At 40.7% G+C, this 18,603-nt stretch overlaps 1 protein-coding gene across 2 annotated transcripts in view; it reads left to right on the top strand.

Annotated features, from left to right (window-relative positions):
- The window catches only part of RGS12 (regulator of G protein signaling 12), a gene marked incomplete at its 3' end in the record, with an annotated part of 381,119 nt that overhangs the window by 247,663 nt on the left and 114,853 nt on the right, over positions 1-18,603 (top strand). For both annotated transcript variants that reach the window (XM_082256416.1, XM_082256415.1), the window contains one exon: positions 4,142-4,163. In XM_082256416.1, the coding sequence (XP_082112542.1) occupies positions 4,142-4,163 (22 nt within the window). The remainder of the gene's footprint in view (positions 1-4,141; positions 4,164-18,603) is intronic.

Here is an 18,603-nt window from a genome sequence, read left to right as displayed (position 1 = left end):
AGACTTCTAGACCAGTGTTTCTCAACCTTTTTTCAGTTGCGGCACCCTTTAAAATTCTGCACAATCTCGAGGCACCCCATTCTAAAATGTAAAAAAAAAAAAAAACGAAACTAATAGTTTTACATATAGCAGCAACATCCGTACACATGGGCCATCCAATGTTAGAAGTGATTTATTCCTCCACTATTGCAAACTGGTACTGACTAGTGTTCTAGGGTTTCTTTTCTTCCTTAGTTTCTCTTCTTCTACTTGCTAATGTGACCCCATGGTGCCCAGGATTGTAATGCTGCAATGTAAAAACCTGTTTAAATTTGTTGCAATTTTTAGGCATTTTGCCGAGGCACACCAGGGTGCCACGGCACCCTGGTTGAAAAAGGCTGTTCTAGACCCATGATTATCCCACAATTCTGTTTTATATTGTTTTACCATTCCTATTGCTGCTCAAAAAACAGCCTCATAGTATGACAGATGTTAATGTAAAGATCTGAGCAAGGATGAAATGCTAGTTAGCGCAGGTCACCGCTAGGACACACCGAAAAAAATAGTTTATGTATCCTATTTGCATTGCACTGGAAGTCAGTAGTGTCCGCTCACAAATTCCTGATTTTCTTAAGGAAATGCTATTTGCCTGACTGTGTCTTTCTAAAGTCTGGAGCAGATGTATGCATTCAGTGAAGTGATCTGCATGTTGTTCTGGACCCATTATTCACAAACTTTATTAAAGCTGGAGAAGCTGCATGATACCCAACCCAGTCAACCGGTGTTATTGGATGGAAAGGTTTCTTTAACAGCAACATCACAGAACATGTTGCTTTATTATATTGTCTACTAATTCGTAATCCTGTACATTACTTCAATCGTTTTACGTGCCCCCTTTTCTAGGATTTTGCTTATAGAGTTCTAGATATAGATTTGTAGGTAATCCACTAGAGGGAACCATCAGCGGTATCTCTATGCCAAGGCTTAAAGGAACATTTACCATACAAAATCAATTATTGACACCTCACAGAAGCTGGCCATACACTGATCAAATTCCAGCTAGTTCATCACGGACCAGCCACATTTCGATCGCTGTGTGGATGCCAGATAATTATAATTTTCCCGATCTCATTCCACAACCGTGTAAAAAGATTTAGACGTGCAATGTTCACATCCAGCTGTATAATGGCATTGTTCCTTCCCAGGACTTTATACAATTGGATATAATTAGGAGAATGATCGGTACAGCTGCAATTCATTACCAATATGGGAAAACCAGTCCCACTCCTCCAATCAGAGATTTGTGCTGTATAATATTATTTTCTAATTCTTTCTCATTATAATAGATAAATATACCATTCCACAGATCTTTACACAGGGCGTTGAGTCATTCACATCCATCCTTGGCCCTGAATGACAGTGTACAGTGTAATCTCTCTGCCATGGTATCTCTCACCAGAGTTGTATAAAGTACTCGAAACCCATACTTGAGTAGAAGTGGAAGTGCTCGATCAAAAAGTGACTTGAGTAGAAGTACTAAAGTATTCAACATTTTTTGTACTTAAGTATTGCAAGTCGTTTTTTTTAAAATTTTGCTACTCAAGTACTGAAAGTAAAAGTACCAGTAGTTTTGAAAAAAAAAATTGCTACTCAAGTACTGAAAGTAAAAGTACAAGTACTGTTTTATGTAGTTAAAGAAAGAAGTCAAAAGTTTGAACATCATATTGTTCTTTATTATTTCAAATGCAGCTTTTATTTATGCATACAGTAGCATTTATTTTCGTATGTGCTGATAATACACATATTTTGAGCTTCATGAAACCTGCCATCTACTGTTCTGGCAATGGTAATTTTTATAATAGTAACGAGTAACTATGCAGCACAAAAAAAAAATATTGGAGTAGAAGTATTGAAATCATCGAAAAAATGTAGTGAAGTAAAAGTGGAAGTAGGAGAAAAAAATTCTACTCTAGGAAAGTACAGATACCGCCTTTCGGTACTTAAGTACAGTAGTGAAGTAGTTCTACTTAGTTACTATACATCTCTGTCTCTCACACATGAACTCACACTTTCTTGCTTGTTCCCTTTCTTTTGTGCACATCCTTTCTCTCTTTCTCTAGCACTTGCTCACCTTTCTCACCTCTCCCTGCTTCCCTTGCCCGCCTTCCCTTGCCCGCCTCCCCTTGCCCGCCTTCCCTTGCTCGCCTTCCCTTGCTCGCCTCCCCTTGCTCGCCTTCCCTTGCTCGCCTTCCCTTGCTCGCCTCCCCTTGCTCGCCTCCCCTTGCTCGCCTCCCCTTGCCTTGGCCTCTTGCTTGCTTCCTCTGTCCTGAGGGGGGGAGAACACTAATCAAGCTAGCTAGGTTTTTGAGATATGGAAGGAAAATTTAAAGGCATCCAGGGGTTCTAAACCTCATGCAGCTATAGACTCTGGTGATAAATAACTCGGGACCCAATGCTGCAAGAGAGTACGCTGCAGCATACATATAATTGAGTCCCTGATGCAATGCAGATCACTCTTATTGTACCATATGATCTTATTATGCCATTTTTTTTTCCCAAGGACTGTAAAGTAAACGTTCCTTTGCCAACATTTACAAAAATTGCAGTTGAATTAAACTTTATTTATAAACAATTCGGCAATAGTGTATCCCTGATAGAGAAAGTTCTGGTCATGGTCAAGTTTGGCCCACAAGACCTAGTATCTTGGGGCTTCCTGTGACAGTCTGGAGTCGACACTGTCTAGATCAGCCTTTTTCAACCAGGGTGCCCAGGCACACTTGGGTGCCTTGAGGCTTCTTCAGGGGTGCCTTGGCAAAATGTTTCAAAAATTGTATACAAGCCAGCAGGTGGATTAGGCATGCCTTTTTAGTTACAGAAAGCCACAGGTTTTCATTATGCACCGTTGCACTTTTCTACACACCAATGATGTTATCAGTTAATAAGGAGGATGTCCGTTACCTCCACAGCATCCTTGTTTGACCCTCCTCTGCCCCTCTCTCTAAGCACTGGGGTGACATTATCTGACTGAGAAATTGAAGGAGAAGAGAAAAATTGGAATAATAGTCAGTACCAGTGTGCAAAAGTAGATTTGCTTTGGAAGAAAAAAATCACCTCTAATGTTGGGTGTCCTGTGTGTGGATGTTACTGCATCATGTAAAACTATTAGAATAGTTTTTTACATTTTAGAATGGGGTGCCTCGAGGCTGTCCAGAATTTTAAAGGGTGCCTTGACTGAAAAAAGGTTGAGAAACACTGGTCTAGATGCTTTAGTTGTCATAAAGACTAGTTGGAACTGAAGAGAAGAACTTGACTACTAACTTTTGCATAGCTGAAAAGAGACCCATCATGTCTGTTGTATTCAACCACAAAGTCTGAATTTCCATATCTGTAACAGTGCTGTTTAATCTGCTAAGAGTGTGCATTTGGCTGAATAGAATATGTGTGAAATAATTTATGGAGCAAATCATGAAGGTGTCAGTATTTGTCTAGAAAATGTGAAATTTTCACTTTAAGGCCTGTTACATAGGAACTGAATTGCCAAGAGCAACCAGACAGCTTCAATTCCAGCAAAAAATCAGGTTTTTATTTCACAGGCTGTTATGTATTCGGCATATTTTTTCTCAATCTGTACTAAAAAAAAATAAAAAGTTGGAGGTCATAAGAACCCTGTGAGATGCCTGCGGTCATGGAAAGTTCTGTGACCTCAGAAAGCAGGTAAAGGACTCCCGTATCATGATTCAAGAGACATAGTTCTATCATTTTTACTTTACTTGATCTTCTAAAAGAAAGAATGTTCCCTCTTCAGCATATATGTCTATGCAAATGATGGTGGAGTATTTTTATCCCGACGCTGATTAGTGGTTTTATGCAAAACCAGCATATTATCATTTTTTTTTTTTTCCAACGATCTGCATGTGACTGATAGGATTGAAATTCTGATTATCTAAGGAGGAGCTGCTGCGTTTTCTGGTGGGAGGGTGGAGCCAGCTGCACTTCAGATTGATATGTTTGGAAGAGCGCTTTCAGAATATTTTCTGCATTCTGAGCTTGACAGATATTCCTCTTTTTTGGGGTTTTTGTTTTGTTTTTTTTTAATTATTTTTCAAGTAGATATTTGTAATGTTGTTTCTATATACTCATGTCTCTCTCCTCTTTTCCGCAGGCTGCTACAGTCTCCGATGGAGGTAAGAACGCTACTTCCTTATTATATGTATAAATGGGACTAAATTTACAATGAGATTAAATATTTCTAAATTTTGTGTGTCTTTAAAAAATGTAAAATGTGTGAATTTGGCAATTTTTATTTTGTTTAAAAATTTGTGTATTTTTTTTTTTTAATTTTTTATTTATTGATTTAATTTTATTTGGTACATTTGATAAGACCGGTAATAAGTAATTGGCTTTTGTTTAGTATTTATAGACCATCTTATGCCTCTACCAACTCGGGAAGTGTTTTTTGTGCCCACTGGGAGCGGCAGATGCTTCAAAAGCAGAACAGGAAAGATTATCTCTTATTATTTACTATGTCCTGAATTTCTCTATCCTTGATTCGTTTATCAGATTAGCAAAACAATTTGGTACTATGTTGTTTTCTTGCGGACATCGTTTCATCCATGTTCTTTCTGCAGAGGACTGATAGTTGTGTTGCACGCAGCTGTCACTGGTTGAAAACTCTTCCGTAGTTTGCATAGGGCGAGTTGAAACGCGCCGTTCAGCAGGTGTTTGCTTAGTTACATGGAGTTTCTTTACAGTGAAAGTTTGCATATTAATTCCCACAAAGAAACGTTGTGCCTTGTCTTCCATACCCTCCAGCAGGAGCGTCCACATGCAAGAACATGCGGCTCGTCAAACCTCATTGAGGGTGACGGGAACATCTTGCATTGCTGTCTATTGTTTGGCAGTAATTGTCTCGCAGTAATCTGGTCTTTACAGCTGTGGGTTCTATTTGCAGACGGATTAACCCAGAGAGTGCCATCTTCTTCTTGTTGTATGGATGGCTCAAGTCATGGGTTCCCCAGCCTTTCAGTGCCTAGCATAACAATGTAATACGAAAGGGTAAAGTACTAATACAGAGTGCAGGATCTCAGAGCAACCAATCGCATTTGTTTGTACTTTAAAAATACGCTCATTGAGAATTTTTTTTGTCAAAGACATGTAGCTAAATACATTTTGGCCTAAATATATGACAAAAATTGAATATATTGGATAGTTTTTAACTGTAGAAAAATGTCAAAGTAGAAAATGTCAATTTTTTTGCAACATTTTCGCTCTTTTTTTTTATTTTTTATTAATATCGCAAAAAATGTTAAGCACAGAGGTGATCAAATACCACCAAAAGAAAGCTCTGTTTGTGGGACGTAAATTTCGTTTGGGTACAGCGTTGCATGACTGCGCAATTGTCAGTTAAAGTCGCTCAGTGCCAAGTTAAAAAAAGTGGTCTGGATGTTAAGCAGGAAAAGTGGTGAAAATTAGATCCCTGAAAGACCATTTCTGTTGCTGAATATTTCCCAAAACTGTCCTTCGGTCCTAACAACAATGCATATTTTTTAGTTTACTCCTCCACTTGCACCTGTGTGTTGATGTTTCAGCAATACAATTTCACTGCCAATGAGGACATGGTGTATATTGTACTGTGCCCATTGCCTTATTAAATATGCTTGGAAGTGTAAAAGGAGGATGATCTACCCAATACTTTGATAATAACTCATAAGCTGTATGTAAGAAACCTACATTTAACTTCCTGCTTTTCTAAACTCAACAATAAAAATCTATTGTGGCTTATGAGTTCTGAACCACTTGATCTCTGGAAGATTTACCCCCCCTTTCTGACTAGGCCTTTTTGCGGTGCAGCCCTGTGTTACTTTAACTGACAATTGCACAGTCATGCAATGCTGTACTCCATATAAGATGTATGTTCTTCCTTTTTTTTCTTTTTCTCCCCCCCACAAATAGAGCTTTAGGCTACGTTCACATGTGAGCGTAGCGGATCGTGGGCAGAATCACCGTGATTCTGCCCGCAAACCGGAAAAATTGCAAATCGCGGGACGCCTGTGCGATGCCCATGATTTGCAATGGCACCCCAAACGCTGTGCGATGTTGCCGCGATTTCCGCCTGCCCAATCGCGGTAGCATCACGCAAACAGAATCGCGGGACTCATGACGCACAAAAGAAGCTCTTGTGCCTTTTTTTTTTTTTTTTTTTTTTTTTTTTTTTTACTTGTGCCTTTTTTGAGCGTCATGCGTCCCGTGATTCTGTTTGCGCGATGTTACCGCGATTCGGCAGGCGGAAATCGCGGCAACATCGCACATTGTTTGGGGTGCCATTGCAAATCATGGGCATCGCACAGGCATCCTGCGATTTGCAATGATTTCCGAATCGTGGTGATTCTGCCCGCGATGCGCTACGCCCACATGTGAACGTAGCCTTCTGGTGGTGGTATTTCATCAGCTCCGCGTTTTTTTTTTTTGGGGGGGGGGGGTTTCTTTGTAAAAAAAAAAAAAAAAAAAAAAACATTTTTTACTTTCTGCTATGAAACATATCCAATAAAAAAAAAAATCAAATTTCATGTATAAATTTAGGCTAATATATATTCTTCTACAAATTTGGGGGAAAAAAAATCACAATAAGTGTATCGATTTGGTTTGCACAAGATTTATAGCATCTACAAACTGTAGGATGTTTTTATTTCTACTAGTAATGGTGGCAATCGGCGATATTGCGGCAGACATTTGGACACTAATTGACACTTTTTTTTGGGGACCAGTGGCACTAATTTAGTGATCAGTGCTAGAAAAAAAAAAAAATATGCACTGTACTAATGACACTGGCTGGGAAGGGGTTAAACATCAGGGATGATCTAAGGGTTACCTTTGTGCTCAACCTGTGATTTACTACAGTGTTGGAGGTTCTTTTACTAGAAGACATGGATCCTTGTCCCTGCTTTGCAGAGAAACAGGATCCATGCCTTCCCTTCTGACAGAATTGGCATCTGCCTTGTTTACATAGGCAGCCTTCCCTTCTGCGCCTCTGCTGGATAATCGGTGGGTGCTGTCGGACATCGAGTCCACGGTACCTGCCGCTGGGATGCCAAGGGTATGATCACAGCAGGAGCGAACCCCCTACCTGGAAGAGCATGTATGTATGTATGTATGTACGTGTGTGTGTGTGTGTGTGTGTATGTGTATATATATATATATATGTATATGTGTGTGTGTGTGTGTGTGTGTGTATGTGTGTATATATATATATATAGTGCCTTGCGAAAGTATTCGGCCCCCTTGAACTTTGCGACCATTTGCCACATTTCAGGCTTCAAACATAAAGATATAAAACTGTAATTTTTTTGTGAAGAATCAACAACAAGTGGGACACAATCGTGAAGTGGAACGAAATTTATTGGTTATTTCAAACTTTGTTAACAAAAAACTGAAAAATTGAGCGTGCAAAATTATTCAGCCCCCTTAAGTTAATACTTTGTAGCGCCACCTTTTGCTGCGATTACAGCTTTAAGTCGCTTGGGGTATGTCTCTATCAGTTTTGCACATCGAGAGACTGAAATTTTTGCCCATTCCTCCTTGGAAAACAGCTCGAGCTCAGTGAGGTTGGATGGAGAGCGTTTCTGAACAGCAGTTTTCAGTTCTTTCCACAGATTCTCGATTGGATTAAGGTCTGGACTTTGACTTGCCCATTCCAACACCTGGATATGTTTATTTGTGAACCATTCCATTGTAGATTTTGCTTTATGTATGGATCATTGTCTTGTTGGAAGACAAATCTCCGTCCCAGTCTCAGGTCTTTTGCAGACGCCATCAGGTTTTCTTCCAGAATGGTCCTGTATTTGGCTCCATCCGTCTTCCCATCAATTTTAACCATCTTCCCTGTCCCTGCTGAAGAAAAGCAGGCCCAAACCATGATGCTGCCACCCCCATGTTTGACAGTGGGGATGGTGTGTTCAGGGTGATGAGCTGTGTTGCTTTTATGCCAAACATAACGTTTTGCATTGTTGCCAAAAAGTGCGATTTTGGTTTCATCTGACCAGAGCACCTTCTTCCACATGTTTGGTGTGTCTCCCAGGTGGCTTGTGGCAAACATTAAACAACACTTTTTATGGATATCTTTAAGAAATGGCTTTCTTCTTGCCACTCTTCCATAAAGGCCAGATTTGTGCAGTATACGACTGATTGTTTTCCTATGGACAGAGTCTCCCATCTCAGCTGTAGATCTCTGCAGTTCATCCAGAGTGATCATGGGCCTCTTGGTTGCATCTCTGATCAGTCTTCTCCTTGTATGAGCTGAAAGTTTAGAGGGACGGCCAGGTCTTCGTAGATTTGCAGTGGTCTGATACTCCTTCCATTTCAATATTATCGCTTGCACAGTGCTCCTTGGGATGTTTAAAGCTTGGGAAATCTTTTTGTATCAAAATCCGGCTTTAAACTTCTCCACAACAGTATCTCGGACCTGCCTGGTGTGTTCCTTGTTCTTCATGATGCTCTCTGCGCTTTAAATGGACCTCTGAGACTATCACAGTGCAGGTGCATTTATACGGAGACTTGATTACACACAGGTGGATTCTATTTATCATCATTAGTCATTTAGGTCAACATTGGATCATTCAGAGATCCTCACTGAACTTCTGGAGAGAGTTTGCTGCACTGAAAGTAAAGGGGCTGAATAATTTTGCACGCCCAATTTTTCAGTTTTTTATTTGTTAACAAAGTTTGAAATATCCAATAAATTTCGTTCCACTTCATGATTGTGTCCCACTTGTTGTTGATTCTTCACAAAAAATTACAGTTTTATATCTTTGTTTGAAGCCTGCGGCAAAAAGTTCAAGGGGGCCGAATACTTTCGCAAGGCACTGTATATATGTGTGTGTGTATATGTTTGTGTGTGTGTGTATATGTTTGTGTGTGTGTGTGTGTGAGTGTGTGTATATGATATATATATATATATATATATATATATATATATATATATATATATATATATATATATATATATATATATATATATATATATATATATATATAATTACACATGATCTGTCTTGCAGCTGCCGCAAAGCTGGCCATAGTTGTGTTTCTTGTGTTTTTTTTTTTTTTTTTTCAGCCAAGGGAGCTGACCAAACATCCCCTCATCCCCTTTACCTGCTGGGATATAATGTTCTGACAGCGGGACTCTCTGCATAATGCATCTTTATCTTTTTATTCTTGCCTATGTTCCGCTAAGGATAAGTTCACCTTTTTATAAAAAAAAAAAAATGAATGCACATCTTTTTGCAGGTAAAAAAAAAATTGTACTTTTTCTTTTTTTACACTGGAGCCTGTAAAGCATTGCACCCATGATCAGAAGATCTTTGGTGCAATGTCAGGATTCTTCAGACTCTCAGTACATGGTCTGCTCATACCGCCAATACAGATTTCTGAATTGCAGGAAGAATCCATGAACTAGGAGACTGCTCACCAGCACCCTCGCAGGCCATTGAGAACTACAAGCTGTTAGCCATGGTGGCCGGCGGTACTTGTAGTTCATAAACAGCACTCTGTGAATTAATGAGGCGGCCATGTGGGCGGAGCCCTGCATGGCTGCACGGTTTTCAGCCTCTTCCGGACCACTCCTTAGCAGATATACTGCTAGGATGGCCCTCCTGTGCAGGATTGTGTATGTGTGTGTGTATGTGTATGTGTATATATATATATATATATATAATAGTACAGACCAAAAGTTTGGACACACCTTCTCATTCAAAGAGTTTTCTTTATTTTCATGACTATGAAAATTGTAGAGTCACACTTCAAGAGGTAGTCACCTGTAATGGTTTTCACTTCACAGGTGTGCCCTGTCAGGTTTAATAAGTGTGATTTCTTGCCTTATAAATGGGGTTGGGACCATCAGTTGTGTTGTGAAGAAGTCAGGTGGATACACAGCTGATAGTCCTACTGAATAGACTGTTAGCTGCTTTTTTCTTGCTATAATACGAATTCTAAGTGCAGGAAAACTAGTGGCCATCATTACTTGGAGACTTGTTTGGGCTAAAGAACACAAGGAATGGACATTAGACCAGTGGAAATCTGTGCTTTGGTCTGATGAGTCCAAATTTGAGATCTTTGGTTCCAACCACCGTGTCTTTGTGCGACGCAGAAAAGGTGAACGGATGGACTGTACATGCCTGGTTCCCACCGTGAAGCATGGAGGAGGAGGTGTGATGGTGTGCGGGTGCTTTGCTGGTGACACTGTTGGGGATTTATTCAAAATTGAAGGCATACTGAACCAGCATGGCTACCACAACATCTTGCAGCAGCATGCTATTCCATCCGGTTTGCGTTTAGTTGGACCATCATTTATTTTTCAACAGGACAATGACCCCAAACACACCTCCAGGCTGTGTAAGGGCTATTTGACCAAGAAGGAGAGTGATGGGGTGCTGCGCCAGATGACCTGGCCTCCACAGTCACCGGACCTGAACTCAATCGAGATGGTTTGGGGTGAGCTGGACCGCAGAGTGAAGGCAAAAGGGCCAACAAGTGCTAAGCATCTCTGGGAACTCCTTCAAGACTGTTGGAAGACCATTTCAGGTGACTACCTCTTGAAGTGTGACTCTATAATTTTCATAGTCATGAAAATAAAGAAAACTCTTTGAATGAGAAGGTGTGTCCAACTTTTGGTCTGTACTGTATATGTGACTCAGTGCTTCCGTCTAGGGGGCGCGTGCACGCACCGCTGTCTGGCCACGTCTGCTTTGATTAATCACAGCAGAAGCCGACCTGCAGGTGTTGGGCTCTGGATGTCTGCCCACACCCAGCAATCGACAGTTAAACGCACAGAACAGAGATCTGCCTATATAGACAAGGCAGGTCTCCATTGTGACAGGGGGAAGGGGTGGATTTTGTGTTCCTGCAAAGCAGGGAATACAATCCATCTCTTCCCTTAGTAAAAGCAGCACATACAGTGCACACAGTTAACCCTGTGATCGCCCCTGACGTTCACCCCCTCCCAGCCAGTGTCAGTACAGGGACAGTGCATATTTTTAACACTGATAACTGTGTTAGTGTCACTGGTTCCAGCAAAGTGTCAAAACTGTCAGTTGGTGTGAGATTGTCCGCTGCAATATCGCAATCCTGCTATAAGTTGCTGATCTCCGCCATTAATACTATTAAAAATTCCATAATTTTTAGGCGCTAGAACATTTGCTTAAACCAATCAATATACACTCCATCTAATCGTTACATCCACTGTTCAGCTATTCTGACAGCCACAGGTGATGGCTGTCAGAAAACAATAGCCAATTGCTGCTCAGCAACTGTTAAGTTTGTTTTTCTATGTGGAAAGTTTAATTCCGGTTTTCTAAAAGATCTGAAAGTCACTGTTTTCTCGCAGTCCATCCAAGTGTTACTGTGCTGAGCCCGGTTGGATGGGGAGTGGTGGTGCCCCCAAAACACATTGGCTGTTTTTTGATTTGTTAGACCCTTTCGCCTCTGGCACTTCTATGGTTTGATAATCTAAAAGCTGGCAGGGGATATTCCTCCATCAATCGATGAGCCAGAACAAGAGAAATTTTACTCTGCATGACTAGCTGAACTCTTCTCTTCTCTTTTTGGATTTTCCTTTTCTATTGGGCAGAATGCAATAGAACGTCGTTCTCCATAGAAGCATGAATGATTGGGACTTGCTAACATGGAGGTTTTCTAGCAAATTAAAAAGTCTTGCTGGGCGATAATGAGTACATCTGCCTTCTGAGGATCTTGCTAGTGATTTCATGCAGTTCAAAAATGACCCAATAATGACCATTATTGGGTCGTTTCTGAATAATCATATTTGGGATCATACATCACTTAGAGCTGCCTGGGGGTCAACCTTCTCTTTATTATCCAGTCTGATATCTTCAGTCGTGAGAACAATTAATGTGTTTGTTACTCCAACGCTACAAATTCCTGATACATGACTGCTGTACCATGTACTTGTATGAGAGAGTCTCTTGTTTTTTGTTTTTGCTTGCTTTGTCTGAAATCCCTGGTGTACCTGCTAGTCCCCTAGCTTTCCTATTAAAAACTGACCACACTAAGCCCTCATTCACATTGAACGCAGCTTTAAAATCCCGCAAATTGATCTGATCTTGTGCGATTTCAAAGCTGCATTTTAGTCTGGCTTTGGGGGACAACATCTGTGCATTAACCTGCACAGATGCTTTTCATATCTATTAACCGGTTCCCGACTGGCCGCCGCCTATTTACTGCGGCAATGTGGCTCTCCTGCGAAACCAACGTAGATCTATGTTGGTTGCGAGCAGGGAGCTAGGGGGCGAGCGTGTGCGCTGGCGGCGCTCTCCTGCCCCCACTCGGCAGCAGGGAAGCCGATGCACAGGTCAGGCGGCTCCGATTGCCACCTGCGATCGCTCCCCGCTGAGAGAGAACAGTCAGCTGTTGTAAACCTCTTCTCCCTGGAATGATCAGAGCCCCTGTGATCCTTCTATATAAGATCACAGGTCTCTATGGTCATTTCACAAGCCCCACCCCCATACAGTTAGAATCAATCCCCTAGGCCAGTGATGGCGAACCTTGGCAGCCCAGATGTTTTGAAACAACATTTCCCATGATGCTCCACTACACTGCAGAGTGCATAAGCATCGTGGGAAATGTAGTTCCAGAAACATCTGGGGTGCCAAGGTTTGCCATCACTGAGCCTAGGCTCACATTTAACCCCTTGTTCACCCACAATGTTAACCCCTTCTCTGCCAGTGTCATTTTTACAGTAACGGTGCATATTTTTAGCACTGATTACTGTAGTAATGTCACTGGTCCCCCAAAAAATGTCAGTTAGGGGTCCGATCTGTCCGCCGAATGTCTCAGTCCTGCTAAAAATCGCAGATCGCCGCCATTACTAGTAAAAGAAAAAAAAATAATAAAAATTACATCTTTACCGTAGTTAGTAGGCGCGAGAACTTTTGCGCAAACTAACCAAAATACGCTTATTGCAATGTATTTTTTTAATAGCTATCTCCCCCCCTCCCCCATAAAAATGGAGTAACCCTTTAAGTCTTGGTTGCCTTAGGTTACAGCAAGTTGCTTTTGGATTATGTGTAGTGACTGGTGGAAATTCAATTTAATGATAACACATAAATTAGATACAGTAAAACCTCAGATTGCGAGCATAATTTGTTCTGGAAACATGCTTGTAATCCAAAGCAAATTTCCCCATAAGAAATAATGGAAACTCAGATGATTCGTTCCACAACCATTTATTCATAAGTCCTTCAGTTTATAGTCCATATAAAAAGATTATTGCAATGTGATAGGTTGTGTAACCATAACATGTCCATCCATAAATGGCGCCTTCACAAGGGGATTAGAAGCAAAATCCAGCAGGAGCTACAGAGTATAAGGCCCCTTTCACACTTATGCGACGCGATTTTGAAAGCAATGGCTATGGCTATATACCTCAAAACGCATTAAAATCGTGCCAGAGTAGTGCAGGAACTACTTTGAAGTCGGTGCGACTTCAAAACGCACTGATATGAATGGGGCTCATTGAAAATAATGGAAAACGACTTGTCATGCGATTTTGCGGTCCAAAATCGCGGGACAAGTCGCACTAGTGTGAAAGGGGCCTAAAAGAGAAGAGAGGCGCCACTAAGTGCAGCAATATGGTTACATTTAGTGAAGGTTCAAAATTTAGCAACTTGCATGTTTGATGATGAAAACCAGCACATCTGAGTAAGCTGTCCACATGGACCATCCTCCGCCCTGCGGGCTCTCACCTGCAGTAGAGGAATCTGAAAGCGAGGCTTGAAGCCCTCGGAGCGCAGCATGGAAAAGATGGACGTTGATGGCCGTGTGGAGGATGGTTTATGTGGACAGCTTTACCCTGGATGCCTGCATACTTAGATGTGCCTGTTTTAATCATCAACTACAGGGAGTGCAGAATTATTAGGCAAATGAGTATTTTTGAGGATTAATTTTATTATTGAACAACAACCATGTTCTCAATTAACCCAAAAAACTCATTAATATCAAAGCTGACTATTTTTGGAAGTAGTTTTTAGTTTGTTTTTAGTTTTAGCTATTTTAGGGGGATATCTGTGTGTGCAGGTGACTATTACTGTGCATAATTATTAGGCAACTTAACAAAAATCAAATATACAGTATACCCATTTCAATTATTTATTTTTACCAGTGAAACCAATATAACATCTCAACATTCACAAATCTACATTTCTGACATTCAAAAACAAAACAAAAACAAATCAGTGACCAATCTAGCCACCTTTCTTTGCAAGGACACTCAACAGCCTGCCATCCATGGATTCTGTAGCAGCAGCAACCACAGCCTCCCAGACACTGTTCAGAGAGGTGTACTGTTTTCCCTCCTTGTAAATCTCACATTTGATGATGGACCACAGGTTCTCAATGGGGTTCAGATCAGGTGAACAGGGAGGCCATGTCATTAGCTTTTCTTCTTTTATACCCTTTCTTGCCAGCCACGCTGTGGAGTACTTGGATGCGTGTGATGGAGCATTGTCCTACATGAAAATCATGTTTTTCTTGAAGGATGCAGACTTCTTCCTGTACCACTGCTTGAAGAAGGTGTCTTCCAGAAACTGGCAGTAGGACTGGGAGTTGAGCTTGACTCCATCCTCAACCCGAAAAGGCCCCACAAGCTCATCTTTGATGATACCAGCCCAAACCAGTACTCCACCTCCACCTTGCTGGCGTCTGAGTCGGACTGGAGCTCTCTGCCCTTTACCAATCCAGCCACGGGCCCATCCATCTGGCCCATCAAGACTCACTCTCATTTCATCAGTCCATGAAACCTTGAGATATTTCTTGGCCCAGTCTTGACGTTTCAGCTTGTGTGTCTTGTTCAGTGGTGGTCGTCTTTCAGCCTTTCTTACCTTGGCCATGTCTCTGAGTATTGCACACCTTGTGCTTTTGGGCACTCCAGTGATGTTGCAGCTCTGAAATATGGCCAAACTGGTGGCAAGTGGCATCTTGGCAGCTGCACGCTTGACTTTTCTCAGTTCATGGGCTGTTATTTTGCACCTTGGTTTTTCCACACGCTTCTTGCGACCCTGTTGACTATTTTGAATGAAATGCTTGATTGTTCGATGATCACGCTTCAGAAGCTTTGCAATTTTAAGAGTGCTGCATCCCTCTGCAAGATATCTCACTATTTTTGACTTTTCTGAGCCTGTCAAGTCCTTCTTTTGACCCATTTTGCCCAAGGAAAGGAAGTTGCCTAATAATTATGCACACCTGATATAGGGTGTTGATGTCATTAGACCACACCCCTTCTCATTACAGAGATGCACATCACCTAATATGCTTAATTGGTAGTAGGCTTTCGAGCCTATACAGCTTGGAGTAAGACAACATGCATAAAGAGGATGATGTGGTCAAAATACACATTTGCCTAATAATTCTGCACTCCCTGTATATTGCTAAATATTGTACCTTCATTAAATGTAACCATAGTGCTACACTTAGAGACGTCTCTACTCTTTAATACTCAGTTGTGACATGACTCTACTCGTATATCAAGACATCACTTGTTTATCAAGTCAAAATGTATTAAAAAAAAATTTGCTTGTCTTGCAAAATGCTCTCAAACCAAGTTACTCTCAATCCAAGGTTTTACTGTATTCACAAAATTGCACAGGCAATAAATTATAGATGAACACAACCCATTTTTGTTTCTTCCAATTTATTTAATATCAGCTGCGGTTTTCTACCCCCCCCCCCCTTCTTTTTTTTTTTTGGAGATAATGTCACATAAATTTACTTAATAGAAGTACTTGCAGATGTGCACAACCCTGTACATGAAATTGGTAATTTTATACATTTTATGGGTTATGTTCAATGATTTGCATTTATCCCCCTCTTCATAATCAGCTTTAATCAGCATTTCTTCAGAATTAAGGCTGGAGAACTAGCTGATCTTTTTTGATAGGAATGGAAATTTAGAAAAAGTGGCAGTGATTTCAGAGCAGTATAGACATCTGTTTAATAGCACATATTCACAGCTCGAATGCCTTTGCATGGTGCTGAGGCAGGATATAAAAAGGCCAGCACATTTTTTTTTATTTATTTGATTTAAATTTTGCCTGGTTTACCCACCACCTCCTTTATTTTGTTAAATAAGTTCAAAAACGTAAAAAAAAAACATGCACACCTTTTTTTTTTTTTGCAGGTAAATAATTTTGAATTTATTATCAAAATTATTTTTTATTTTTTCTAAGGAGCCTGCAGAGCATTGCACCCATGATCAGCAGATCACGGGTGCAAAATCTAGCTCTTTCAGACTCTTAGGATAGCTGTCTGATCGTACCTGGTATGGGTAGGCAGCTATCTGAGAGCAGGAAGATCAATCAACTTCAAAGACACTCACAAGTATCCTCGCAGCTCATTGAAAACCACAGTTCGTCAGCCGTGATAGGTGGTGGCACTTTTAGGCATCCATTCACAGGAAACTGAACAGATGATGCAAGTGGGGGGGGGGGGGGGGGGGGTCTTTAAAACCTTTACACAGGTCGGTGACCAGGGAAAAGATAGTGAGCGCAAGAGCAGGACCAAATAAATACTAAAATAAACAAAATTGAGGATCCTAATGCAGCTACCAATCATAAGACTAGTGAAGTAATGGGCAAAACTGAATTGAAGTTCCAAAGGAATGGTCTTTATAGAAAGGCCAATTACAGCGCTTGCTAATTAAATGACAACTAAGATTCTATAAATTACAATTACCAATAAAAATTAAACCTGTGCTTGTAAAGTGCCAATGTGTCTCCATAAATACCACTTGAATGGTAAAATCGTATTAAATAGCATAAAATTGGAGGTGGTTGGGTATTAAAAGACATAAACCGTGACAGTGAATAATAATCTGGTATGCATAAGTGACTGTGACTAGAATAAATAACATCAATCAACAGTGATCTTAAGAAGAAATAAAAAATGCATATATGAAAGTCCAACAATAAATCGTGATTAATGCTTAGGTAATTAATGTCCTCAATACAAGTGGTTTATCCACAAAAAGTGCAAGTGCGGGATAATGTAATCAAAGATAGTGGGAAAGGAGAAAAGAAAGGCTCCAAATAGCGTAATAAAGTCTAAAGTTTTATTACCCATCCATCGGGTTCAGAAAAGGTAAAAATCACATACACACTATCCCTGGTGGTCAGCGGTGTGGACTGCGCCTCCTCCTCGCGGAATCACGGCTAACTTCCGGCTTGCGTTCCAACTAGGGTTGCGTGATGACGTTATGCAGTTCCAAACTGACGCGTTTCGTCACTTCCGTTGACGTCTTCAGAGTTTTTTCCTTAATTCAATAGATTTTGAACATTTTGAATTAAGTGGGGGAGGATTAGAACCCCTGTTCACTTTATACTACTATTGGAACAAAGTGTCAGTAATAATTACTCACGTGATCGCGCCTAGGTATTCAATTTATAAGAAATTCAAATAAATGGGTACCAAAATAAATTTGAGCAGCTAATCAAAAACAATAGTGGGTTGTGAAATTGTGAAAAAAGAGGAGGGACAGCGCTCAATAATTTTCTGTGCGTGAATTTAATTCTAATCAATTATTCTTTAATAAATAAATATGTATATATAAATCACAAAAAACAATTACATAAGCCAAATGGGTTTCCCCCTAAAAGTGCTTAAACTTTAAAGTGATTGTGCATATAATAAATTAAATATATAATCCTTGTAAATTAATATTAAATATATAGTCCTTGTATTTCCAAAGTGCAAGTGCAAAACCGTGCAGCAAACAAATCTCAGTGATTGTTATTAAAGTGCTTCGTGTTTCAGCAAAGCTACATTTCTTCATGCAAAATAGGGGAAAGAGGAATCCGTCACCGAGTGCCCAGCCCACTTACCGAACGACCCCTTGGGGTCTAGCGTGAGGTAAGTGTTATCTTTTAAGAATTCCCGGTATCTTTTTCAGACTTGCGTCTCCCCCGCTGTACTATATCCGGGATTTCCTTCTGCTGGTACGGAAGAGGGCTGGATAGGGATTCCGGTATACACCCCGTTCAGACCACGTACGGTGGTTTCAATATGTCATAAAAAAGCAAGGACGCTCATGGTGTAGTATATATAAACTTCAAGATTTAATAAAGCAGTCACTTACAGTTCAGTATCGGAAGAACAGCTGAATCTGTAGAGCAGCGCCGCAGCCGGTTTGCATTCCGGCTGCGTTCCAGAACACGGGAGTGACGTAGGGCGTAGCACGGGACCCGACGCTTTTTGTCATCAAGCGTATGACGTCATCAGGGATTTCTTTATTAAGAATAATTGATTAGAATTAGATTCACGCACAGAAAATTATTGAGCGCTGTCCTCCTCTTTTTTTCACACTTTATACTACCGTCTGTGTCCCCACTGGGGGAATTCACCCTCCCTATTTGTCTAGCATCTCAGTGTCACAAGGACTGGAAATGATGGGCAATCCAACATTTTAAGATCTTGCCAGACTAGAAATAGATGGAAATCTTCCAACAGGTTCCAGTGGCAAATTTCCATCACATCAGGAAAAAAATTCTCTTGCTTCCTATTCTGCCTATGGGATTGGAAGCCACTAGTAATTTCCCCAATAGGACACCAACTCCGATCTATCCA

Source organism: Pelophylax lessonae (assembly GCF_965119305.1).
Source record: "Pelophylax lessonae genome assembly, chromosome: 1".
NCBI classification, from domain to species: Eukaryota; Metazoa; Chordata; class Amphibia; order Anura; family Ranidae; genus Pelophylax; species Pelophylax lessonae.
This window is presented reverse-complemented; position numbering and strand designations above follow the sequence as displayed.